We start from the raw sequence: 27181 nt of genomic DNA, 5'->3' as shown, positions 1-27181 counted from the left end.
CCTTTGAGTAATTGGATCATATCTCAAACCACTATGTCACCCAGCGCCTTAATACTCTCGGACACCCTAGTCCTCCATCTTCACTCAGTTTGCACAGTGCCATCAATTGAAATGAAGAAATGTTTGGAGTACGTCATTTCATTAACCAAGTTTCTAAAGATCTAAAATCTTTTTTATTTACACTCCATCTTAAAATGAAGCTTTCTTTCCAGTTTTTATTCACTGATGGTCAGTTGAAGAGCCGCATTGAGTAATTGCTTGCATCGCAGCTTGCACCATCTTTATTTGGGGTGGCTGTGGATATTACAGCACAATGCAGCACTGTGAATCAGGTTGAGGAGTCCTACAGCATTAATGCTCAACCTGATTCACCGTGGTGGCCTCAACTGTAGGAATCTTGTTTATAAATTCTGAATTCTATTTATCGAATTCACACAACTTGCATAACATGTGCTTTCTGCAAAAAGAAGTCATGGTCTTGAAGAATGATAACCAGTTCCTAAAGAACAATACAACCATCCTGTTGGAGGCAGCAGAATCCAACAATTTTGAACTTCAAAAACTGATGGACAACCTGAACGAAACAAAGCTGTTCCTGGAGGACGAACACAAGATCCTGCATGGGACAGAACACAGCAATGAGATTGAACTCCGACAAATGAAGAGTGAAATCACGGTCCTTGAGGACATCTGCCTCAAAAAAGAAGAATAGATGCATCTTTAGCAGGAAGATGGAGGACAGAGCGACTGAGTTGAAGAAAATGAAAGCAAAGCAGAATGTGGAGACAGTGTTTCTTTAACCAGATATTCAAGGTCTTTAGCAAGGCCTGCTAAACATCATTATATATAATTATATATATATATATATATATATATATATATATATATATATAATTACACACACGTAAGCAATACAAGCGATCACACCTAACAGCATAATATTACAATAAAATAACACAGATCTAACAATATAGTAAATAACATAAAATGACTAAATGTAGGTCTTAAATAAATAAATCACTATAAAAATATTCAAATTTAACTCGATCAATATCATCCATTCAAAGACGTTACTAGGGAAGATTCAGCCGATGCATCATCAGCAGTTTTTGGTTGGATTCACCATTGCTTCAGTCATACCATTCTTTACAGTGTTCCTTATCACTACCTGACAGACGGGGACACTTCTGACAATCACAAGGGGTTGAATAAAAACTCTTTGTACAATAACTTCCCTGTGGTATTGTGAGCAGCAGAACGTCCCTGCATACTGCTCTTTGTGTACCTACACCACAGCTGAGCAAGGGGGCTCCAGTAATCCCTGAACAATGAGATCATGGCATCAGTTGCCGTCATTTGAAATGTGCATTTAAGTGTGTTGTCCTGAGCGTGTGCTGTATTTTCTAATATTGTCAATATGTATTTACTGTATATCGTCGACTGATCTGTTAAAAAGATAACAAAGAAGATTGAGTTTTTATTTCCTTTGCATCAAAAGTTTAATGTTGTGACATTAAGTTGTAAGTAAAAGTCTGGACACGATTGAGTGCATCTGCAAAACCGCAGTGCGGAAACTAATCTAATAATTGGTTTTAAGAAAAACATAGCTTGTTTAACGGCTGCACACGTTTTCGATCTTGGGTAAAATGACAACACTCAACCATTATTTATAATATATATATATATATATATGAGAGTCCAATACAGCCTCCCAGCCCCTCCTCGCATTAACGTGTTGGATCTGCAGATGAATTCCTCCTAGTTTCTAGCAGCTGCTTGTGAGCTGCAATCAGGCGCCATGGCAGCATGTTGATAAGTGACCGCTGGTCCTCTCAACATGCGGTTGTGGTTTGCAGGACTCGTTCATGGACAGTAAAGCCGTGAAACTTACAGCTGATAATACTTTGATGATGATGTGGATCATTGCGAACCGTCTTTTCCATGTGCAAAGGAAACACTATGTTTCAGCACCCAGGACAGCGCCATATCCAAACACACACCCCTGTATTCTGTAACATTATTTTAAAGTTACATTATTTTTTAACTCGGCCAATAATTTAGTAGTTTCTTACTATTTCTCTGTTGACAAATTGAAACGGCAAAAAATATTCCAGGATCAGTTGACAGTGGGCCAGACTTGACCAATCAAATTTAACTGATTGGTCAAGCAAATTTTTGATTAGCGATAGTGGGCCATTTAAACAATTTATCTTTACTTGAGTCCTCTAAAACTACAGTAAGTACCATGAATATTATATTGTGATTCGGACCGTTTCTATGATGAGAAGGAGAGGCATTTGACTTCTTGGACTGAGTGAAACAATGACAAAACAGTCACCTTGAATTGTATTGTAAGTAGCCCACTGTGCTAGGTTTGACCATACATTTTCAACAGTTTATGCAGGGTTTATTTTTATGATTTATTGATATATTGTAGATATCAGATTAAACAATATTGGATGATTGTTGAAAGTAAAACACTGACTTTTCGCTTTAGTTTGCCTTTGTTTTATGGAATCAAATGGATAAGAAACCATCTCCTCTTTTCCCTTCTTGACTTGTCATGACGGATGGACACACTCGCTGTGCTCATCCTCCTCTCTCTCTCTCTCTCTCCTTTGATGATTTTCTAAGTGTGACCTCATTGTTTAGTTCATTAAACTGAAAGCCATAAATTTGACACCCCTCACCCCGAACACAATTGCGCACACATAGTCTACATACAGGCACAAGCACAGAGTCCACAGACGCTCCCTATTAATCAGGGGAGGCTGGTGACAGCTTCACAGTTGGTGCTTTATTTACAACCCCAAAACGCCCTGCCTAGGCGTGGGTGTTTGCTTGAGGGGGTGTTTGTGCCCTGCTCTTTATAGTGGAAAGAGGGAATGAGATGTAGGTAAATAACATTTTGTGAATATTCCTCCTTTCCCTTCAGGCAGTGTGTGAGATGAGAGAGTATCAAAACCTATCACACTCGAAATTGCTGCTCACCACAGTCAATCACTGCTTTGTTAAAGATTACACACAACCAGCATCTTTGATCCCGCACACACACACACACATTCAGAAGCATGCATGGTGCATTGGAGCACCCAAATCACCACTATCAGAAAGTAATGGGAAGTGGTAGCCGGGAGCGAACTCAGCTTCAGCCCTTAAAAACAGACCCTACATAAATAACTCACTTCAATGTGGAACAGGACCACCAGGATTGCACTCACACTTGAAGTGAACGGCGTAATCCTCCAGAAAGTATGTTAACAAGTACAAAAGATGTTTCTCACATCTGAAATACTTCAGGAGAGATACAGTACATGTCACTTTAACACATTTTTTAAAAGTGTAGACAAAGTAAAGACCGGGGTCTGAGCATCGAGAGCCGCCCCAATACGTGACTTTTGAACTACACATCCGTAGATTTGTAATGAATGAAATACATATGGGCCTTCCGTAAGGAAGATCCTTGAATCCTTACAGAACAAAGCCTTAGTGATCAATTGTAAATGTCAATAAGATACATGTAGCACTCTTTGGTTGGAATCTTTTGTTTTATTCTATCACTAAATACAGTAAGGCGTTTGTTACAGTTTGGAAGGATAGTCTCAGGGTTGACGTCCCTTTTTATATAAGGAATATGTTCAAAAAGGTATTGTTCCTCTTTGTTTGCAAGCCACACAGGAGGTATACATGTTGAAAATCTCTGTTTTCATTATTCATGAATGATATATCATTGATATTAACATAACATATCCTGTTTATGGTGCTGATGTATGCAGATGATATCCTTATGTCTAGTAAAAAAGAAGTGGAATAAAAATCTATATACGATTTATCGGATTTCTGTCAGAAGACAAAAATTGAAGGTTTATAGTTATCAGTTTTTATGGTTCCCTTAAGATATCTTTGTGGATCTCCATAACCAAGCCTGCCATGCAATGCTTGTGTCAACTTAGTTATATGTGTTGCAATTGTTAATCACAGCAGTTCCGTTATATGTGAATATATTACATGTCAAGTATCGAAATAATTATAGTTCAGAATGTCTAAATGACAACTTGCAGTAGTGTACAGTGTGGTTCTGGCCACATACCCACTTTGTATGGGCGTTGAAAGAGAATTATTGACTACTTTGGAGGCTGATGTTGTAGAAAGAAAACAAACTCAGTCAAATATTGTGCATAATGCATAATACGTATAAACATTGCTTCTGGTCTCGCAGATACTAGATGATGGGAATGTGAAAGTATCCGATGTATGAGAGTAGAAAGTATAGATTAAACCTCCCATACAGTAATGCATTTGAATTTGTAATTACAACTAGATAAGCCCCAGGTTTTTTTAAATAAGTTGCCTTTTTTAAGAATTGTCCTTTTGTTTAAGTAAAATCTGACTTACATAAGTCACGCCTTATCCCATAGTTCTATTGATCTGTTTGTGCTACATTCCATGGTCCTGCAATAAATAAAGAAAAAAAGGAACAAATAGTGAATAACTCTGTTCAAATCTCTGTTCATTTTATTGCACACAGAGGTGCTGTTTGAAAAAATGTTTCAGCTCTTCCTCTACTGCACGAAGAATATTTAAAATAGAGTGAAACTGTAGTAATTGCTTCAGAGGAAATATGCTATTTTTTTTAAATGTATTTTGAGTTATACTTAAAATACTTTTAAAAATACAGTGTGGGTTGGCTTTAGATGCCTAAATGTCATCAAGCACTGAAACAGTGAGTGTGTCTTGATCATTTTTTATAAAGGACCTATTCTCCATTTATCCATCAAAACATTTGAATGCACATTATTATGAATGCTGGATGGAAGCAACAACTCGAGAATGACTTTCCTCAGAGCTGCTAAACACAATACTGCACTTCCAGGAGAGACTCAGGCTTATAAATCAAGAGAGACATTATAAGCACATCTCTCTTAACATCTTGCTTTGTAAACAACCAATATGGTCTTATATGAGTTGAAACGGAGGAACCGGTCAGACAACATCCCGATCCAGTCGTCCAGGCCTCATCCATCCTTGGTTTTAAATGGAACCTTTTGCTCAGGTAGTCACAGCTAATCCACACACACCAAATTCCTTTTCTATTTGTTGCCGCTTTCTATTTGTAGCATGGCTCAGATTTCTAGTGATGGCCGACTCTAAGGGGTCATGCAAAATGTCTATAGTAATAAAATATTTTAAACTATCCATCGCTCATGGCACTTATTCGGCACATAAAGTGCAGAGGGTTTCTGCAGGCGGCTAACTGTGAAGCATTCCTCTCCTCCTCCCCTTTTCAATCAGATGGCATCTGTATCCATCCTGAAAGTAACCGAGGGCAACACTTCTTCTGCCATGTGTGAAACTAATCGGAGCCAAAGTCCTGTTGTGTGTGTGTGTGTGTGCGCGAGGGTGTGTCTGTTTGCAATAGCCACTGGCACCTTGTTGTAAAGTCAATGATGCTGCAGCTTGTTGTACATTTCCCAGCTTTCACTCAGACCGAAACACATTCACGCAGCTATATACAATCTGTCCTGCTCCATACGCACCCCACAAGCAACAATCCTTGTGCGCAGCTGGTGACGAACAAATGATGAACAAATATTCTATCTGTTGAAGAGTCAGTGGGCATAAATGGCTCCGTGTGTGTGTGGTTTGCAAAATGTGAATCACTCGATTGCGTTGACAGCGGCCGCCTTCCCGCCCTCCAGCACTGTGGCTTCTCATTGGATATCTCGTTAGTCACTTACCTCATGAGTGGATATCCCGCCGAGGGACCATGCTTGATCAACAAACAAAAAATATTTATTTTTTATATTTAAAAAATGTTTGGCTTGGATGTTGCTCTTTCAGAAAATTTGAAAACCGAAGAGGAAAAGGGTTTCTATGGTCCGCAGTAGCAGTTAAGCCTCCTGCTCATTTACAGCCATGACCGCTTCATGCCAGTCCCAGAGGGGCTCAAGTCAAATTGTTGAAATACACACTCAACATGGTCTTGTTGCCTCCCTGCTGTGAGGATGCTGCAGCCCTGCTGTTCTCGAGCATAGCCACTCTATCTGTAGAGAGTACTCTTTGTATCAAATAGGCTTGGTATTTGCAAAGAATTGTGGGTCCTGTTACCGTGGACAACAGAACTTTAGCAACCAACGGTTGTTACCAGTGTCGTTCATTGCTGTAAATGCATCTTACTCGTCTGGTGGGTGGATAAATGGGCGAACACGATTAGAGCGATAGAGTTCACATCTGAAACTGCCCTCACAATGCAGTTTGTAATGTGGGGCTCTGTGTACGTATTTCACTGCTTTTCAAATGTGAAATATTAAGGAAAACTGACGGTGAAAAGTGGACTGTGCCTTCTGAACTGCTCAGAAGTAAAATGGGGTCTGAAACCCAAATTGGTGATTTGTGAACTGCTTTAAATTTCTGAATCGAGCAATCTGCAGTTTATGCGCACTTCACGAAGCAATTTGCTGCGTGTCTGAAGATTCAACAGTTGCCAGTTTCATAATTATAGCATCAAACTCAAAGTATTCAAAAGAAATTTCCCCTCGACAACGCCTTATACCATCCCTCAACTCATGCTGCCATCCTGTCGCAAAGCTGTTTTTCCAAAAGGTGTTTGCTTGACAGAAAATATTAAATTGTCGTTACACAGAGACACAAGGACAGTGCTGCTCTTTCTTGTAGGTCACTAATGATTTCCCTTTAAGCTTTGCCTGCTGCGTTGTGCGCTCTCGTCTCAGGAGAACTCAGAGATGTCAAACCCAATACGCAACATCATCTGCATGAAAAGATCCTGCACACATTTGCCGTGCTCCATTGTGCCGTCTACAATTGCAGCAATAAGGGTTGCGTACGAGGAACCAGTTGGAGATTGATTTAAGCACTTCTTGAGAGAAGAGTGGTGTCGTCTCAAATCCTAAAAAACAAAGTGATTGCTGTGTGATCGGAGCAATTGCAAGAGTAATGAACCCAAATAAAAAGCAAACAATAAAATGTGGAATGTGGTTTGAGCCGGTGGCACAACTACGTGCGTGGAAATTGGGTCAAGTTGATGAGTTCAGTTCTGTGAACAACATTAGTCTGATGCCACTACCTGCTCGCAGTGTGGGCAGCACTGGCTGAGGCTCAATATACAGTAGGATGAGTCAAGTATGTAAAGTGGACCTTATAGTTTCCTGGGTTTCTAGGACATGCTGCACTACATCACATCTGCCTTTCAGGATGACCGCAAAGAAGCATTCAGAGAAGTGTTTTACTCATGCAAGTCTCTCCAGCTCAACCATCTCATTCCTTCACCTTTCTCTCGCCCTTTCACACATGGATTTCCATTCATTTTGTAGGCACATCCCCCTCCTCTGTCCTCCCCCCTGCCCCTTCACTCCCTGTCCACAATTCTCTAGCCCGAATGTTTTACATCTTGTACCTCCCCATTTCTTCCTTCACCTGTTTTTTTCTGTCTCTTTCTTCATTTTACTGGCCGTTTCTCCTCCTTTCAGCTCTTCCTTCTTCCTCACTCGCTTGTCTCATACTCACTTTGCCTCTCTCTTCTTGTTTCACTGCCTTCCCTCATCTCTTTGCTCATGTCCCCTCTCTTGGGTCTCTCTTTCTCTTATATTCATATAGCCTTCCCTCTCATCTCGCCTTCACACCCTTTCCATATCTTCCACCTCACACCCCCCTCCCTCCCTTGCCCTCTTCCTCACACTCTCCCCTCTCTCTCTCTCTCACGGGACACAGACCTCACACATGGCTTATGGATTTCTAAAAGCAACATCCAGACGTACAGTCGATGCATGGCCCACAAATCTGCACACAGCGGATTTGATACACGTGTGGAGCGAGGCACATCCGTACAGACGGTGTGCACAGCATGAACGCTCCCGAGGCGTGCAGGGAATATTTAGATGATGCCGGTATGATTAACACCGGGTTCGTGATGGGCAGAAAGAGGGAGGGAGAAGAGGGGAAAGAGACTGTGCCTGTAGATGGCAGAAGAGTGCTTTAAGGGATTGTGTGGGAGCAGTGTCCGCACGCCCCAAACACACACACACGCACGCGCACATATTGTCGATAACTCTCACGCAGGCACATTTATATGGCTACACCTGTGAGGATATTGCATTGACTGATTTTGGACAAACACTCTTCAGCACACCAGCACATAAACGCTGTAGATTACACTGAATCTGCACTCAGACACGGGAACGAGTGGTCAACAAATACGAGGCACTGTCGAGGACTTTGATTACGCCATGGAAACGAAATTGACCAATAACATGACTGGTTTTCTAAATGAGAAAAGAGATTTGCATGTTTCCCTTTGGGGCTGATCAGTGACAACACTCTTTAACTTCATTCAAATCGAAAGTGATGTTGAAAATGTTAAGTTCCTTTTGGGGTACTTTTTGGAAAGTGCTTGGATTGCGCTTGCTAAGTACATTTGTTTTGATTACTGCCTAAATTAAAGACAAGAAAATAAAATCACGATTTGACAAATGCTATAAAATGAAATTAACTCGTATCAAACAATGTTCAGTTATTTTCTGCTAATTCACTGTCAGTGATGGCAAAGCAGTTAAAATTCAATGTAATTCAAACTCTTGATCTCATTTGTGCAAACTGTGAGATCTCCAATAACTACATCCAGCAGCTCACATCTCTCCCAACTCAAACAGCCTGAAGTTCAGACTCAACATCCCCCCGACTCTGACCGTCCATTCATAACGTTGGAACAAAACCACATGCCATGCAGCCACAAACGGATGGTCAGAGATGGGTTCTGATACCACGGCTTCCTCTGAGGGGAAATAAAAAATTGATGAATGTGGAAAAATACATACACAAGACAGTTCATTCAGTTGTTAAAATCTTAGAACCCACACCTCAAATTCCACTGTTTGAATTTCACTGTTTATTGTCCAACAATTTACACATGCCTGGATGTTGTGGCACATTTGGTTATCTTATGACAATAGCATGCCACTTTGTTGCTCCTGTTGGCTTAAACCATGAAGCTATCTGCTGGCGAGTATGTAATTCCCGGGCTGATCTTTTATTCATGTCAAGCATGTTTAAGTTCATAGTTGTTGTTATTGACTTGATAGCCACTCACCATTCTCTCTTTTAAAAGCTAGAATGTTTAAATCTTTGCCCCAGTACTTTTGAGAGCGTGAACGAGGTGGCTGTGTGTTAGACTGATGAAGGAAAAGGAAACGAGCCAATTACATCACTGTCATTGCGATACTGCTTTGAATAAAAACGGAAATATGTGATGGTACTCTGAGGTGGAGGTGACCGAAGGCAGGATTCTTCACATCTTCCCTCATCACTGCCGGTATGTTTTGGATGAGATACTGTTTTGATTGCAACAACGTACCAATGCTGCAATCACAACGAGCAAAATGGTCCAACAGGTTTTCAGGATAACACATAGTTGCCAAGATGTGACATTAAGGGGACGAGGAGCTAAAAGAAGCTGTTTTTGACAACTGACTGTTGGTACGCATCAATGCTGGTAGGACGATCATATAAAATGTGAATATGGCAACCGCTGTTGACGGTTTACTGCATTTCCTCATGCTCCTGGTGGTTTGGGTTGATAACATACAGCTAAAACGTCTCGCTGCTTAACAATCACAAACATTGACCAGAAAATCTGTAGTTTCCGTGAAGAACTCAACAGCCCGACTTCACATAACAAATGGATTCGCGTCTGCGTCGATCATGTGCCACCAGATCCCAAAGTCTTCCCTGTATTGATTTTGTTTCAGCGGACATGTAGATCAATGAGCGGTGCCGGACAAACCATAATTGGTTGGTCTGTGTGACTATTGGACACGTGCTCAACGTGTGGTAACTGCTGTAGGGCAGTCCCTTTCCTCTCCCTTTGAACTTGGTTTTGTCTTCCTCTCTTGTTTCACTCCGATTTGGACACCCCCAAGTTTGGGCGTGCGCCCATTCCCCTGGGACGGTGTGGACGCCCCTGCACTTCGAGCCGAACGACCGGGACGGTACCTCTGCGTGCTCCAAATGAACCATGCAGCCCATCAACAGTCTACTTTTTTTAAAACAGTGCTATGATTTCCGAGGAGAAAGCACGTGATTAGAAGCGGGAGATTACGCGCAGCCCTCGAAGGCAGCATTTCCGTACTGGCGGGGAGAAGCAGGAGACGCACCAGCAGGGAGAGCAGACCCACCAAGTCCACCAGGCAAGGCGGGGAGGCGGGTGATACGTGTCTCCTTTGGTTTCTGACAACCACCACGGGGAGAGGAGGAGGGGGGGGAGGGGGTTGTCATTCCGTCTGTTCCTCGTCGGACTTGGACGGAGAAGCAGCGGTGAAGTGCCTGCGCGCATCGAGCGAGCGCCGGTTCCGCGTGTTTGGTAAGGAGATGGAAAGGGACGAGTGACAGTGGAGTAAGTCAGATGAATGGTGGAACCCGCTGGAGAGTGATTCATTTTGTCTTCTTTCAGGAGGGTCGAAGATGCAACGTTTTCCTCGCGGCTGTTTGTGAGGGGGCAGGAGGAGAGGAAGGATTGACGGACGCACGAGTTGATGGGGAGGATGAGAGGAGCGTTTTACGGCCACTAAAATAAATACAAACAAACACCACTGGACGTTATCGGGACACCGAGGGGGCAGAAACACCGCAGAGGGGACTTTCTTTCTTTTTTTTTTGGTTTACACAAGAGACGCGGAGGAAAGGGACACGGGAGGAGATCGGCTTTGACGGAGTGACGGGCGGGTGGTGGCGGGTGTGTGTGGGGGGGAGCGGGGGGGTCTGGGATATTTCTTTTATGAAGAGGGGATACAGCCCGCAGGCGGTGTGGATTTGAAGCTTTTCCGTGGCTCCCTGTCACTCTTTCGTCAGAGAGTGGATTTAAAGAGCGAGCGAGACAACCTGTGTGCCCGTCCCGTCGCTCCCGCCGCCCCGCCGCGCGCCTCATGGATGTGGACTCAATTCATTCGGGCGCCATGGAGGATTTATCTAGTCTGTGTTAACAGGAGGAGGCAACAAAAAAAAAAGAAAACCTTCTTCTTTCTGTCTTTCTCTCTCTCTCTCCCCTCTCTCCCCCTCCCTTGCCCTCTCTCTCTCTCTCCCTCTCCCCCCTCTCTCTCTCCCTCCCTCCGTTTTTCTGGATGTGAAGCAGCATGCGGCCCGGTGAGAGCTTAGAGGGCTCGCGCTCGGCTCGCGCAAGATGTACAGCTGTTAATAACAACACCGACACTGATCACACCGACAGCGGCACGGGCCGCCTCGCGCACCCCGGCTCGCCACAGCGGAGGATGAAGAGGGGGACGACGAAGAGGAGGACGAGAGGGATCAGCGGGAGGATGACGGCGATGCGCTGTTTTCTGTGGAGTCTCGTTCTGAGCTCGCTCTCCTTGCGCGCGGAAGGTATGCGACACACACACACGCACGCACACGCAAGCGCGCTGTCATAAGGGCACTTCGCGCGCAGTGACATAAACGCCCTCACGTGCACACTCGCAGTTTGATTAAGACTGCGTGCCGAGTTCGTTTTTTCTTCTTCTGCGGTAAAAAACGAAAGATTCTGCTTGTGTGCGCCTGTGGAGGGGTGCAGGGAGTGTGTGCGTGTTTTTGGGGTTCTGTGTCTGCGTGCGCGTGAGGATGTCTGCGAGGTGTCTCTGCGTGTGTGCGCGTGAGAGGGGAGATGCTCGTGTGCGCGTGCGTGCACGTATGGTGTGTTGCGGAGGAAGAAGAGAAGTAGAAATTGGCTCATAGGGAGGATGAGGGGGAAGAAGGATAGAACCGGCAACAGCCTCTTTCCCTATCTCCTCATTTTCAGCTCGCTTCAGTTTGCTCTCTCTCCCCCCTCTCCCCCCCCCCCCCCCCCCCTCTCTCTCTCTCCCCCTCTTTCCCTCTCTCTCTCCATCCTACTCTTCAATACAGCCATTGAGCTGGTAGCCAATAAATATTCTTGCAGTAGCCCTTGGGCTGTGGCAGAGAACGTGAGCTGCTTATACCAAAGTGCGTGTGTGTGCGTGTGTGAACGTGAGTTGTTTATCACGATGAAACCTCGAAGCCTTACACAGCATTTTATTCCCAAATATCTGCCACTATATATGCTTAATCTATTTCAGTTAAACAATGTTATATAATGGCGGCGGCTCCCGTTTTCTCGCTCTTATCTTATACGCTTGTACGTTGTGCTCCCCTCCCATACACACACATACACACGCTGTGTTTCCCCCTCTTTCCTTTTTGGGTGAAATAACATGTTAAAATATTCAGTCTCACACTTTCTTTTTGTTAAGTCTGCAACTTCCCCTGCTTCCCGTTTTTAGCTTTTCTTTTAATGTTATCAGAAATGATGTATGAACACACTCACAATTTAGTGGGCTCACACAGTGACACACACACACATATATATATATACTTATACAAACACAATCAATGCTGCATCCGCTTCAATGGTATGGAAACGATGCATCAATGTTGACCAGATGAAGGGAGAGGAGGCGTTAAAAGGAATATACAGGGAGGAGGACAATTGACTCATGAAGAGAGGAACGAAGGGGAAGAAGGAAAGCGAGTTGAGTGACAGAAGAGCAGAGAAATAATTCATGGGGAAGAGACAGACCGAGTTTAAAGCGACTCTTTTGAGCTTCTGGCAACACCGAGCCGAGTTGCTTAGGTCTCAGAACTTCTGGTGACATTTCGGGTTGAGGTCTGGCGAGCGGAGAGGTGGAGTTTGTTGTTCCGTGAATGGTTCCAGGCGAACAACACTACTGTGGAGTCCACGAGAAAGCATTTGTCTCTGTAAAGCCGGGGTGACCCCCCCCCCCCCCCCACTGTAGGGAGATCATGATTCCTTCAGTGACACTTGGCCTTGCACTCCTACTGACTGTAGCTTGACTCAACCCCCCCCCACCCCTCCCAAAAAAAAGGAATCTGCAGCCTATTTGCAAAGGCCTCTTTTTTTGTACGGTTCACTCGCATGGACAGATGAGAGATCGTGTCTTTTTTTCAGTCTGTCCAGCTAACGTGGAGACGAGAACACAGGGATTTCCTCGGGCACAACAGATCTCATTTGAACCCCTCTGGGGCACATATCTGGGCCCTGATCTCCTGGTGGCTGCCCTAGAGAAGCCTCCTAGCGTCAGATGCCTCCGAAAGCCTCGTGGTGGGAGTGTGGTACACACTCCAGGTTGGCTCCAGAGCACCTTTAAGCTAAATGTAAATTTCAGTAGAACTGATAAAATGTCAAAGGTAGCTGCGTAGATGGAAAAACTAAAACCAAAATAAATCCTTTTTTTTTTGCATCAAGGCTGGAAAGAAAGGTAGAAAAATGTGTAATTAAATGTCCCCTTGATCCATGCTGACATTACCGGGACCGCGGCTTTAAAAAGAGGCTGGAAAATTAAGAGCAGCCACCAGCCAAATGCTCATACATTTTGGCTGTGGCCGGTGAATTAGTCTACTCTACTGGCCCTTGGCGGGTTACCAATCATTGTATGGACCTACAATTCTATTCTAAATACCAATCTGAAAGGTAAAGTAATGAAATGGGCGATAATGGATTCACACACCGCTGAAGCCAGTGGACAAAAAAAAACAAGAAACGCTAATTTCTCCGTTGCTTAACACGTTTGACGCAGACGTACGGCACGGCCCCCAGAGAGGTCGCACCTTTGTCATCACACCGCCTTCTAATTGAGGGGCGAGTGTTCCACCACGTCTCGGTGTAATAAAATGAGGTCAAGAGGACAATCTTTGGAGGGGGGGGGGCTGATGAGAGGTTCCAGCAATCCAGCTCGCCCAATCCGACAGGCTATTATAACACACACTCTTTTTGTGTGTGTTTGTGTGTGTTTTTGAATGCCTCGTAATTTCACAAAGAGCCTAATTTTCGAATGATGAAAAATCGTTGTATGTTTCCCTCCCTCCCCCGGCGCCCCCCCCCACCCCCCTCCCAAAGCCCCCTCGTGTCTGTTTCATCTGCTCTCCCCGCTGCTCTGCTCATCTTAACCACCTCTCTCCCCCCCCCCCCCCCCTTCTCCCCTCCTCTCCTGTCCCCTGCCCCTCTGTTTTCCTCTCCTCTGCTCAGCACTTCTTCTGCGCTCTCATCTCTCCTCCGGGCTGCGACTCTTCCGCTCGTCTGTCAGATTTGTCCCCGTGGCTCCTGAGGCTTAATTTACTCACCAAACATACTCAATCGCACGTGTGCGCACATCCACACAAGGCAACCCCCCCCCCCCCCCCCCACACACACACACACATTTCTTACTGTCTCCCGGGCACTCAAATGTATTCTTGGCTACATTCAGCCTGTCGGAATGAAGGCCGAGAGCGTCTCGCAAACCTCACAACCTGCAACCTGCACCTTTGCAGCGGATGGGTGTTGGAGCGCGTTCCCGCCGCCGCCTTTGAACGATGAACCGTCTCCCCGGTTTCCTGACGGTGTGGATTTCTCCAGCACTCAATCAAAGGACTAACGCGGATCAATCCCGGAGCACTAATTGTCTTTTGGACGGTCGTGTAATCCATCGGTGGTCACCGGTGGGCTTAGGGATTCAAACAGGTTGTTAAAGCTGGTCCGCCGAATGTGAAGTAATTAAACCCCGGGGTGAAAAAATGCCTCATTTAATTCATAAATACACGCGCCGTGGGAATGCAGGGCCTTGTTTCTGCAGCATGGCTGAACCGAAAAGCATCAGTCGTCCCTTCGGTGGCGTAATTTAATCTGGTCATCAGTGTGGAATGCTCCTCCAACTAGCCTTTGTATCCCATCTCTGGGTACCAGAGATTGATTGCCGCCGACGACCAAGTCCAGCTTTAATCATTAAGTCATTGATTGATCTCGTCCATTAATACCCCGCCCTCTTATCATCTACCTGCGTTAGCTACCGGACCAGTATTTTGGTCATCATTCTCCGCTGTCAACCATCGATTGATATTCTACGCACAATTAATAACGAGGTTTAACGAGGAGCTCAGAGGCCAAAAAAAAGAAGCACTCTCGCGTGGACCATTAGCGCACCGCAGACTCTAACGCACACTTAATCCCGTGGTTTTACGGCCGGCTCCTCGGGGGGAGCGAGATATGTCTGTCGCAGTCAGCCGCTTGATCATATAAATACTTTTGACTTACAGGGTAAGAGAAAGGTTCAAGGTGGCTCGGGACCAGGGCGATGTGAGAGGGGGTGATTGTAACCCATAAGGCAAGGTTAATTTAATTCCTTCATTTGAACCAGCTTCTCTCCTCTTCTGTCCCTCCTGACCCTCATTCACCAAATCCTCTCCTCTTCTGTTTTCCCCCTTATTATCACACCTCTAGGACACGAGTCCCATCCGCGTTCATGATTCAAGCTAATCTTATACTATTAGCAGAGAACCAAAGAATAAACAGTGAAGAATGTGACGACACTTTCGATATGAACATCTGGTTGAGTATTAACTGGCAGAATATGCAAAATATGTTAGCAATGATCATTCTCAATGCAACCTTTTTTTCTGATGGTAATCAGGACAGCATTAATATCGCTCGTAAACTGTATTTCCAGATGCAAAATGGTTATCTATGAATGTAATTATTTGGATTGGGGTGGCTCTTCACCCTCAGAGCAAGTCTGGGTGTGCGTTGTTTCATAATTCTTAAAAAAAATCTTTTCCAACATTAGAGGGCATTGCAATCTCAGTTCTCCCTTTCGGTCTCCTACAATTATGTTTTGTGCTACTGGAGCTGCACTGGGAACTCCCCGTTGAGTAATGAGCAATGTTTTTGCTGCGTGTATTCTCATCCTTGATACTTTGGCTGCTCAATACCATTTATTTTTTCTCTTCATCCATCTTCCTCCAGCCCCACTCGCCCGTTCTTCTCTTCTCCTGCCTCCTCCAACCCACACTCACCTACTCTGGATTTCCAATCACCCCCTTTCTCACATCCCACATCTCTCCTCTTCCCCTCCTCCTTTCATCCTCTGGTTTTTGCCTTCCCCTCTGCTACCCCCAGCCCCTGTCCGTGGGCAATTTGTTAAAAGTGTTAATTGTAATAGGTGGCTGCTCAGTGCGTTCAGCTCTACTAATCTTGCATGTTTGTTTCCTCTCTCAGCCAACACACACGGTGCATAATTAATTCCTCCGTACACAGATTGAAATCAGGATGATGTGTTTTTCAATTGCTAGAGGGCCAAACGTACTTGTGTATTATAGCGTTTTATGATTTTAAGGATGCCGGCTTCCGCGTACTGAACAGGTGGCGGACTTGAAAGAGGTGATAATTTCGCCGTGCAAATTGGGCTAAAGAGAGACTGCGGTCCAGCGAGCTGATCCAGCTGTTTCCGGGCCCTGTGGATCCATAACTGCTTTTCATATACAATTGCTCTTTTCCCCCAAGATCTTGTGCAAATGTGTGTTTACAGTGTGCTAAGTATCAGCGTAATTTATCAAAATGGAAAGACTCATCAGCAAAGATGAATCTGCCATGTACTAACTTGCCAAATTATGGAATTCTATTTCTCTACGAATATTTTTGGATGCGTCTCTGATTGGTTTTCTCACTGAAACTGTATTATAATTGTGTGCGTTTGCTACAGAATTCCAAGAAATACACAGATGCGCACGTATGCTCGGATCAAATGCACCGAGTGTTCCAACAAAGAAAAGATTCAAGGCTTTCTTCTTCTTCTTCTACTTCTCAATTACTGAGAAGGTGACTTTTGGGGTCACATGATGTTTCTGAAAGACGCAGGCTTTTTGTGTCTACAGTGTAGACACCCTCAACACACACTCTCACACACACACACACACACACACAACACACGGTAATGCATTGCAGATGCAAATACCAACTGTCAGTCTTCCACATCTTCATTATTTCAAAGATGATTAGAAGTAGACATGACAGGAACAGGTTGTGTGGGCACATGCACTTACGCAAACACCACCCACACACGCACGCACACACACACTATTACATATACAGAAATACGTTGCGCACATTAACAAAGCCCGTGATATCCCGAGGTTGAGGCCGCTAACACACAAGCGCGCACACACACACACTTGTTACAGGAAAGACGGATGATAAATTAACAAAGACGGTCCGTTTCCTATCCAGCTGGTGCTCCCTGTGTGTGTGTGTGTGTGTGTGTGTGTGTGTGTGTGTGTGTGTGTGTGTGTGTGTGTGTGTTTCTCTAGTCCTTGTCGAGACAGCCTGTAAGGAAGGAGCTATTTCATCAGTGATGGAAAATAGCCTTTAAAGGTTTCCTATAGAAGGGCGTATCAACTCGGTCAGAGATTTCTGATGCGCTTAATGGCTGCGCGTTCTTGGTTCTTGGTGCTCACTTGGTGAACACAAGCAGTAGCAGACAGCGATTTCATACGAGAGCAACACAACAACAGAACTGAAAAGAAATAATGCAGAATATGAAGGCTTTGCAAAGGTTGTTGAATATTCGTGAGGAGGCCGGCTGTTCCTTCATAAAAGCGTGGCGGGCTGAATATCACTGCAACCTAAGATTAACTTGAGCTGATTAGATTTGGTGCCAGTCCTGTCACTTTGCCTTTGATTTGGGCTTATTTAGGTTCACTGCTGGTGTCTTCACTACCTTGTAGGTATCTCATGTTAGTCAAGGGAAAAATAAGTTTATAAAAACCAACGCAACGCAAAATTCCAATAAATACATTGCATGCATAATCATACTCTACTTAATTTACGGGTTGCAATAATTATTTTAGTGGTTGACAAATGATTCTCGCACAGCGTTGTTAGAAATCTTACCCCTTTTGATTAATTTGAGTAGAGACTGCATACACCTGGCAACTCTTCATCTTGCTATTTGCAAATAACTTTAAATGGCATCTTCATGTAATTCTAACCGTAAGCTCCTTAATGGATTTTCCTCCACAGATGCATGCAAATTGTTGTAGGTGATAATGTTCACTTGATGTAGCAGCACTGATAGTATTTATTCACAAAGATGAAATAAGGTGCTCATCATGTGCTATCACCATTAAACATGTTTAAACTACGTTTCTGTCATTACAATTGAACAAGTCATTAACTCTTTTTGTTCGAGACCTGTCATCGCACAACTCAACACGCTTTTCTTTACCTGCTGTAATTGCACACATTTTAAAATATTACTTCTAACACTGAATGTTTCCGTGCTCTGCTCTTATATCACATTGTTACCACGGTAACAACGTGAGCATAAGATCATTTCAGCTGTTGGTGTAGTACATCAATCAGCGATGCAATTCACTCACTCACACATACAAAGACAAAAGATGTGCAAAAACAAAATGTGTCAGTAAAATAGTATACATAACTAGTTTATTTTCGGCTAAGATCACAAAATCAATTTTCCATGTACTTTATTGTTCCGTCAACTTTCACATAATAGGATCAACTTGACGTATTTATGAAATAAGGAGCCCTTATTAGTGACACATTAAGTAAGAGGCTTAAGGGACCAACTAATAAGCAAGTACAGTAATTGGGTTTGATCATTTGAAATTTCCAAGGATTCCAAATCATTTGAATATCCATCCAGCGTGGGTCCAACAAAAGGGGACACAACCAGATGCACAAGACACAAATACACAGGACACAGATACACAAGACAAAGATACACATGACGAAGGCATGAAGGTAATTAGTTTTTTAAGGCAACACATGAACTCAACACATGTGACCCATTTAATAATCAATTATTTATCAACGGTGTATTTTAAAAAACACCAAGTGCTACACTTGGTTTAATCCTTCCATTTCATACAACATATCTTTCATACTGAAATACTACAGGGAAGTAAGACAAAGACACAGAGCCAACACAAGCAGTTTTTGTGTTTATATGCTTTGACCTGGTGTGTGATGACAGGTATGCCCATGTGGCCATAACCCACTGAAACATGGCTGTCAGCAGACATCACACACACACACACACACACGCGCACACACATCACTATCGCTAAAGCAATATTTATCTTTCTTTTATTATGATTTTTCACATCATGTCCAAATCCTTGCAAGCCAGAACATATTGGGACTATTTAACTGCACACACACACTCCTGCAGACTTATTGGCAAAGCGTGTCAGAGCTCGGCAGGTGATGCGTTTCCTTCCAAAGTGATGTATTTCCTGTCTTCAGTCTTGCGCCTTGGGAGCCTTTTTGTACCGTCGTTCATTTGGCCTATGTGTGTGTGTCTTTATGTGTCCACCTTTCTTTATGTGTGTGTGTGTGTGTGTGTGTGTGTGTGTGTGTGTGGACGCACAGTTGTTTGCCTGTCCGCTCCATTCCCAGAGAAGACTCATTTCCCCAGCAGGCCCTGTCAGGCTGGTTCTCGGCGCACTCAGTTCACAGCTGGGGGGCTGCTGCTGTCACCTGCTTACCTAACATCTCTCCTTTCCCTTTCCCCTCCTATAAGTAAAAACGTCTGTGAATTCTATGCATCAACATACATAGTTAAACGCTCTTTATTTTGGCAAAGAAATTCGACAAAAAAAATACACGTGAAACTGGTCCTTTATAGTTGGCCATAAAATGACTCCAAAGCGACTGTGCAGTCTAAAAGTCCTATTTTTACACCAGTGTTTAGTGCAAGTCTTCACTTCAAATTGCTGTTTTCTAAAGCTTTCACGCATGGGTGACCACCAGCATGCTCCAAAAGGAGGACACCTCTGCAGGGCAGGCAGGGACTTTAACCAACCACAGCTACTCTTTAATAGCATTTACATTCAATATGTGTACATTTTAATAACTCGTTGTAGGGCTGGTTGGTATGACCAAAAACTCATCACAGTATTTTGTAAGATTCGGCTGTTTTTACGGTATATCAGTTTTTTTGTTTTTTTATCGAGTAAACACATAAATTCATTGACTACGAAAATGACCGCCGGCCACCTGAACAGCTGTTCACCCCTCGTTGTTCACTGTTTGTGTGGCTGCTAGTGTTGCCACTAGAGGCAATACCAGCGGCTCGACAAACCTCGCAATAAATCGCTTAAATCTAATTTACGTCGGATTACTCAAAACCTAAAACCCTCCAAACAGCCAACACAGCTCCTATCTTGGGCACAAGTTGTGTTGGTGTGAGCTGCCGAAGAGCGACAACAGTTGTTACGCTATGCACCGGTATGAAGGCACAGTGAATTCATTCGTTGATTACGTGATCGAGATGAACAAACTGTCATGCAGCTCTTAGACAAAAGCCCAGCTGGATGCTCCGCTGGATTAACAGTAAGTGCTTTGATCTGTGGACATCGTCTCCCCCTACACCCTGACCCTACTCCTCCCTCTGTCTCACTCCAGTGTCTCCCTACCCGTCTCTCACGGAGTCAGCGTGTCAGTCAGAGGTCACACACTCGACCACACCTTCACATTCAGACCTGACCCCACAGGACACACACCGACCCCGCCATCTGTCATCTCCACGAGGAGGTTATTTCTCTCCTGTTTCATTGTCCGTCTTGGATTCCCTTTTGTAGAAAAGCAGTGGAGATGGACAAAACAAAAGCCCAAATTAACAATCCCATCTGATTGTGCTCTATTGATTCATTCTCGATTCGATGTGATGAATGCAAATCATGAGCAGAGTCTTGCGTTGTTGCAGCTTCTGATTAGGTTGTTACGATTATTACGTAATTGCTTGTGGTGCTGCACCTGTGATTCACACCTGGGTTGATTCTGACAAATTCCATCTGGACTCACATGTGGATTCTGTCTCTGGTATGAACCTCCTCGTCACGCGACTAACACAGTAAAGGATATAGATAATAACTAAGCCAAATAATTCCTTTCTTCTTTGGTAAGCTTCCTGTGATACATTTAGTTTCTCTTGCATTTGGTGCCAATGTTCCTTTAGGTTTAGTGGATAAGTACGTCTTTGGCTTAAAAAGAATGGCAAACTATTTTATGTACATTTGTTGATAGGACTGTGTAAAAACATGGTTTCCTATCAAGTTTCCTAAGAAAAGTTTCAGGAAATCATTTGAATTGATCCAACACTTTTTTTTTCTGCTTCAAAAGAATGTATTCCATCCCATTCAGAGGAAATGTATATTTGATCAAAGTTATACACTAATAAACAATATTATATACTATTAGGTAATATTATTTATTGTGTCTTTTTACAGGACAGAGAAAAAAAGATTACAAATCAATATCTTGATAACAAAATGAGCTCAGCAACAACAAAAAAAGATTAATAAAAGGGTAGCATAACATAACAAGTTTTATTGGTGAATATAGTACAGTTCTTACAATATTAACATTGTCAATATTGATTGGGGAATTGTCTTAAACCAAAGCCACATGCAGTATCGAGCTATAGGAGTTCTCCCTTTGTCAAGTGATATTTTCACCTTGCTGTAATTTGTGTTTGTGTCCTCCTACAAACACGCTACTCTAAGTGCTAGTCAATGCCCAAATGCCTGCCAGAGATTGGGCTGAAATTAGTTTCTGAGATCAAAACAAAAAGAAAGATGAAGGGATAAAAGCGGTTGAAAGATAGCTGGATTTGAACTGCTGGTCCTTGATGCAACAGAAATCAACATAATTAAAATCCATTTATAAAATCCAACATAGGGGACCTTGAACTCCACATGTGTCACACATGTCACTGCATTCAAGAGACATTCTGACTGACTACCTCTGCTCAGGTACCTGTAGGTATACGCTTCGTGTTCTGTGTGCCCCTATTTCGTCTCACTCTGCGTTTAGAGGGACAATGATAAAACAGGTGATGACCTCAGGAAAAACATATGTTCTCTGGAATGTATTTATTATATGATTAAATAATAGGGAAATAAGGAATAACCCACAGCTGATCAAGCATTTCTCTTATCACTCTTTTCTGATTTGAATGCAACTTTTGCTGTAAATTGTAACAGGCTTGCAACATTCACAAAACTCCAGCCACCAAAATTTAAATATTAATTTGTTACCATTTGCTTATGCATGCACTGTTTAACATAAAGGACTCCTCTAGTGCAAATCTGGGTACGCCATTAACCCAGTTCAGTGATTTATTGCGTTTTCAATTACAGTTACAGCCAACATAATGACACAGGAAGGAAGGATTATGGATTATATGGATCTTCAATTCATTTGTTCATTTTGTACTTGTGAGAAACTGGATTTTTAAAGGGTGTCAAAAACAAAATGGGTCATAAACAAAGTTTCTGCTTATTAAAGCCTGTGTGCTGCTGTTATGCTAATTGTTGACTAGTGTTGGATGAAGTAGTAATCCAGCTACATTCACATCACATTACTTTTAGTCATCTAGAGGGGAAAAAGTTTGATCTTTCCATAATAAGGAAAAGTATGTAAATGTTTTCCTTTGGCTATTTATTTCCTACTGACCTGTCTACTTTAGTCTGTAAGGGTGATAAGTGACTTTCCCTGATACATTGCCATGATTTAGATGTGAATTGCTGATATTTATGTTGGGTTTAAGTGCAGGACTTGTGAGCTATAGATTAGTACCAAACTTTATGCTCTGCTTCTGCACAGCACAGCAAACCAATAACTTGTGCTTGTTAGCCAATTTTCAAACAGGAGGCAATGCAATTATCATAAACAGAGCTGCAGGACAACTTCATCTATCTCCTATGGATTTTCTGCATAGAGAAAACCGTATATTTACAGAAGAGAGCACAACAGTGTATTTTTTTTTGGCGTCTTGTTTTCTACATATAATGGTTACGTAAAATTGGATGTTGCAGTAGAAGTATGGACAACGGTGGCGCATGAAGTAGTAAAGAGTAGACCGGGTGCGCCGGGAACCGCAAGGCTGGCGGTTCAAACCCCGGCTGCTCCGTGTCGAAGTGTCCCTGAGCAAGACAATCAATCCCCAACTGCTCCCCGGACAAAAAACATGAATGATAATAAATACAAACCATAGCATCAAGCTTTCCAAGACAAAACCGCGTCTGCTTTGATATTACTGTTACTCACACAATCCTGCAATAACTATTTAGATTTAGGAAACATAAGTACTAGTATTATTTTCTAATGTGAAAATTGATCAAAATTTTCATTGAGGAAAATAGAACAAACCCCAACAAGAGTTTGGTTATAATTAAGCCAAATGTAGAAGATGCCCTTGTGAGCGTGGCATTGAATACAATGAAATATACAGAACATTTGTAAAACCATGTGGCAGTTCTTTGACGCGGAGTAAAGGAGCGTGTATTAATCTGAGCACCACCTGAGTCTAAGTGCCTGTTTTAGCAAGTACCCTGCCTGCTTAAGGGTCCTTGAGCAAGTCACGCAAATCTGCGGGAGACACTGGGAAGACGGTGTCAACACTGATGATGGAATAATGTGAGTTAATGTGAAGTGTTTGAAGAGTGTGAACCCAGCTGTGGTAATGGCATTGTGGAACTCCGTCTTATATCTTGCAGGCTTTGAGGAGTAGTGAGAATAAGCTGTCACATTCGGTTTTTACAAGGCGGGTGTGTTTTTCTTTTTTCTTTTCCGCTATTTGAAGTGCTTTGTCAGTGCTGAAGGCCCCATGATGTTGTGTCAACTGATGACTATCTGCTTGAACTCAAGACATCTGAGAATCAGTTGGAGAACATAACATGTTCCTCTCAATGCTGGTTGGTTCATTGAAAGGGTTCTGAACCAAAACTCATTCAGGCCCGGGATGAAAAACGGTCTCACTGGACCAGGCACAGGCAGTGTCCATTCATCTGTCCATCCGTCCACACGACCACCATTTGTTTCTATTTGTGAACGTAGTGCGGTTGTCAAGTTGCATCTGCTGTTTTATTATGAAGCTTTCTACTGATGTGGTGAGCATTACGCAACTGTCTACTGACTGCTTTGTATTTTATTACGGCGTAGTGAAAATGTCCTGCCTGCTTCTATGGTGCTTTCTCGATTTAGAAATATGACGTCTATGGTAATTGTGACAAAATGTAAGAAATTAAGTATTTGCATCTCTCTTTTTGAATCAAGGTTGATTTGATGAAAAGCCCTTCCCGTCCGCCTCCTCATCGCTGTAGTAGTCCAGTCTTTAATTTGGTCTAGATGCAAGTGGATTGACCCCTAATGTTGCTGTCTGCCCCCTCGGAGCGAAGAGTTATGAGAAAGACCCCCGGGGGAAATAGATGTAGCAGGTACTAAGTAGGCATGTAACTGTGGAGGAAACAGTGTGGTGCTGAAATTATAATCGCACCTCCTCTTCACAGCTCAGCAGGCTTTAAGGAACCTGCCAAGATCACATTTAACACACACAGATAGACAGAAACACATGTAGAAAGACAGTTCGCCTGGAACACCAACACGCAGTGTGCACCCCCCCCCCCCCCCCCCCCCCCCCCACACACACACACACACCTCCTACTAAAGGGATATGATTGTTCAGTTTTGGGGCACTGCCCTTGGTTCTTTTCAACTGTCAATGGAAGTACATTTTGAAAATAAGTCATCTGTGTAGGGAGAGTTAAGTCATTCACGCAGTAATGCAGCTGTTGCCAATGTTGCGATTAGGCATTGCTGTGATTACTTTGAGCTGATACATCGTGCATCCCGCATAATAAATCAATTTAAATTCAAATGATCTGAGCCATATTGTGTAGGTGTTTTCCTTTTTTCTTTGTTTTTAAACCCAAACATGCTTATCAAATCCATATGCCCTCTGGCCAGAGGAAAAATAAGCAGCAGCTAAGAAAATGTCATTTGAAAGATGGCCACGATGGATGGCCAGTATGGCTCCAACTTAAAATGCCAATGCATACCTTGAGATAATTTGGTTATATGGTTTTGGACTAAATTATGTTTTTTCAGAGACTGGTAGACATTTTTTCCTCTTTCATTATCTTAGCTGTATGCTAACTGCATAAAGATGGAGAGAAACGGTTCCTACTCAGAAGAATTATTGGCTATCAGATATTGTTGAAAGCTAATTTACAAATTACATCAATAGAAAACTGATGTTGCAACTAAAAAAGTAGCGCAACTTGTTACCACTTCACCTCTAAAATGGTCCCAAGGTGCCAAAGACAGGGTTTTGTATTGATTTTCTGTAAAGGTTGAGTGTGAGATTTTGTGTTTGAGGCCCTGCTTGAGTGTTTTTTGCGGGTTTGTGTCCATCCTGGTGGTTCATCTTGGCTTTGTGACAGAGTCGGCAAATCTCCCTGTAGTTAGTCTCGCTGACATTTCACCAAAACTGCCAAGATATGTGCACGTGTACGTGTCCATGTCTTTGTGTGTGCATGTGTGTGTGTGTGCGTGCGCGCGCTGAAGGCCTTTTGTCTTGTGGGCCTGAAACAGCTGGGTGCTCCTCGCCAATTAACGAGGAACTCATTAATTACTGTTTACTGGCTCCCCACAGCTCCACAGAGAGAGCAGTAGCAAGAAACAGTCAGGAGACCAGAAGACAGTTTGAAGTAAAGTTACAGTAAAGTGGCAACTCTCCCGCTTGTTCCAGGAAAACAAAAATGGAATTTAATCTGAAAGTTCGATGGGCAAGGGTCTGAATCGACTGGTCGTCAACACGCAAAGTAGCTCTCTGCGACCAGTAACCAGCGTTGCCCTTCGTAGATGGCCGATTGCAGCCCAGTTTAACGGGTCTTTCACTGTGCATGAGTAAGGGACTTGGCACAAATACCGGGGTTACAAGATTACAAGGATTTTTATATCGCCACTCGACAACAGTGCTGTGCAACAAAATGCAGTTTATAGTCGCATACAAAAAACCCACAAGCAACAAACATGCAAGTAAATTATTATTATTATTGTTTTTATTAGGCAGGAGGAGGAATTTAGGAGTCAACCAGAGGAAAGTAGCGGTTTTGAAGTGTGGGCACGGCAGCTGATTCTTCTGCATTTCTTGCCAGACAGCAGCAGGGTGGACAGCCTGCGAGTAGGGTGGATGTTATCTTGTAATATCTCTCAGGCTTTTGCGTGGGCCACTTGTCACCAGTGTAGCTGATGCTCGGTAGATGGATACCAGCGATGTTCTGGGCGGTTTTAATCACACGCAGTAGAGCCCTCCTGCGCTGCGGCGAGCACCTCCCATTCCAGTTTGTATTGTTTCTGGTCTGGATGCTTTCTACTGCTCTCTGAAAAACGTAAAAAATGCAAACACACTGCAACGCACATAGATCCGCTGGTGTATAAAGTCTGTATTAACCCACACAACATTGCATGGATGATGTTACACTTTTTAGTCAGATAGCCTGTCTTCGCTTTAGGAGGTCGGGAATACGTTGATTATTCTTTTGAAGCTTTTTTTTTGCAGGGCGGCAACTCACCCCGGCTTCTTTATGCCCATCTAAGCTATTCAGCCGCAGACTTCCAATTCATTTCATATAATCAACTAATTATCCTCAGAATAACAAATTGAGCTACTGCTCAAAATTACAACCTATTTCTTGAAAGAATAATTACTCTCATTTCAAATTTCAACAATTATGCTATTACTTGCATAAGTGGAAGGAGGCAGCGGTGGAGTCGATTTTAATGAATAACAAAAGCTACTGAAATAAGGCAAAAGTTAGCAGGGTGTAGTTTGGGTCCTGCAGTACCTGCCTGGTTTCCTGTCCCGCCAGTGAACCACAGTTAAATGTGTGCGAAGTCAGCATCACGAGTAGCGCGGGAGCTATTCAAAAGAAAAATAATAAAGCCCAATGATCCCAGCAAACTGCCCAATGGCGTGCAGCCGTTTGGTAGAAGTGTGTGCGGAACTGAAAGTTGATGAAACGTCAAAACACATCAGAAACTAGATATCCCACAGTTATTTCTACATGGTAATTGTATAAGCACACAGCAGCAGTGCTGGAGGGGCGTTTAGCAGAAGATGAGAGGCACATCAAAAACAGAGAGGAAGCGATATAAACAGATGAGAGGAAGAGAGAGAGACGGCAATGGTTGTAGTTTCTCCCCGAGCTAAATGTCACTGCAGCCACCAGGTTTTGGTTATTTCTCTGTGTGTGCTCAGGTGTTTGTTCATGCCGGTGTCACGTTGGCATATCTCGCACGTCTTTTTGGTTGCCCTGGGGAGATCTTAAAAAGGTCAAGAGGATCAGTTGAGGTATACGCAGACACGCCAGCTTATATGACATGGAAGAAATAAACATCAGATCCACTTTGCGAGTTGAAGCAGAAATTCAAACATTGCTGACAGCTTCATCTGAAATTATTGATCGTTTTCCTCCAAAAGGAGAGACGGCATCCTTCCTGCTTTGTTTGTCTCTTGGGGTCACA

The 27181-nt window shown here is 43.4% G+C and overlaps 1 protein-coding gene across 7 annotated transcripts in view; it reads left to right on the top strand.

The window, feature by feature from the left end:
• The first annotated feature begins 10785 nt into the window (after positions 1 to 10785).
• LOC120826256 (CUB and sushi domain-containing protein 3-like) overlaps positions 10786 to 27181 on the top strand; it is a 256995-nt gene continuing 240599 nt past the window's right edge. For all 7 annotated transcript variants that reach the window (XM_078081429.1, XM_078081428.1, XM_078081427.1 and 4 more), the window contains exon 1: positions 10786 to 11388. In XM_078081429.1, coding sequence (XP_077937555.1) covers positions 11142 to 11388 — 247 coding nt within the window. In that variant the 5' untranslated portion in view covers positions 10786 to 11141. The remainder of the gene's footprint in view (positions 11389 to 27181) is intronic.

The sequence above is a fragment of the Gasterosteus aculeatus genome, chromosome 10 (assembly GCF_964276395.1).
Source record: "Gasterosteus aculeatus chromosome 10, fGasAcu3.hap1.1, whole genome shotgun sequence".
Taxonomy (NCBI): Eukaryota; Metazoa; Chordata; class Actinopteri; order Perciformes; family Gasterosteidae; genus Gasterosteus; species Gasterosteus aculeatus.
This window is presented reverse-complemented; position numbering and strand designations above follow the sequence as displayed.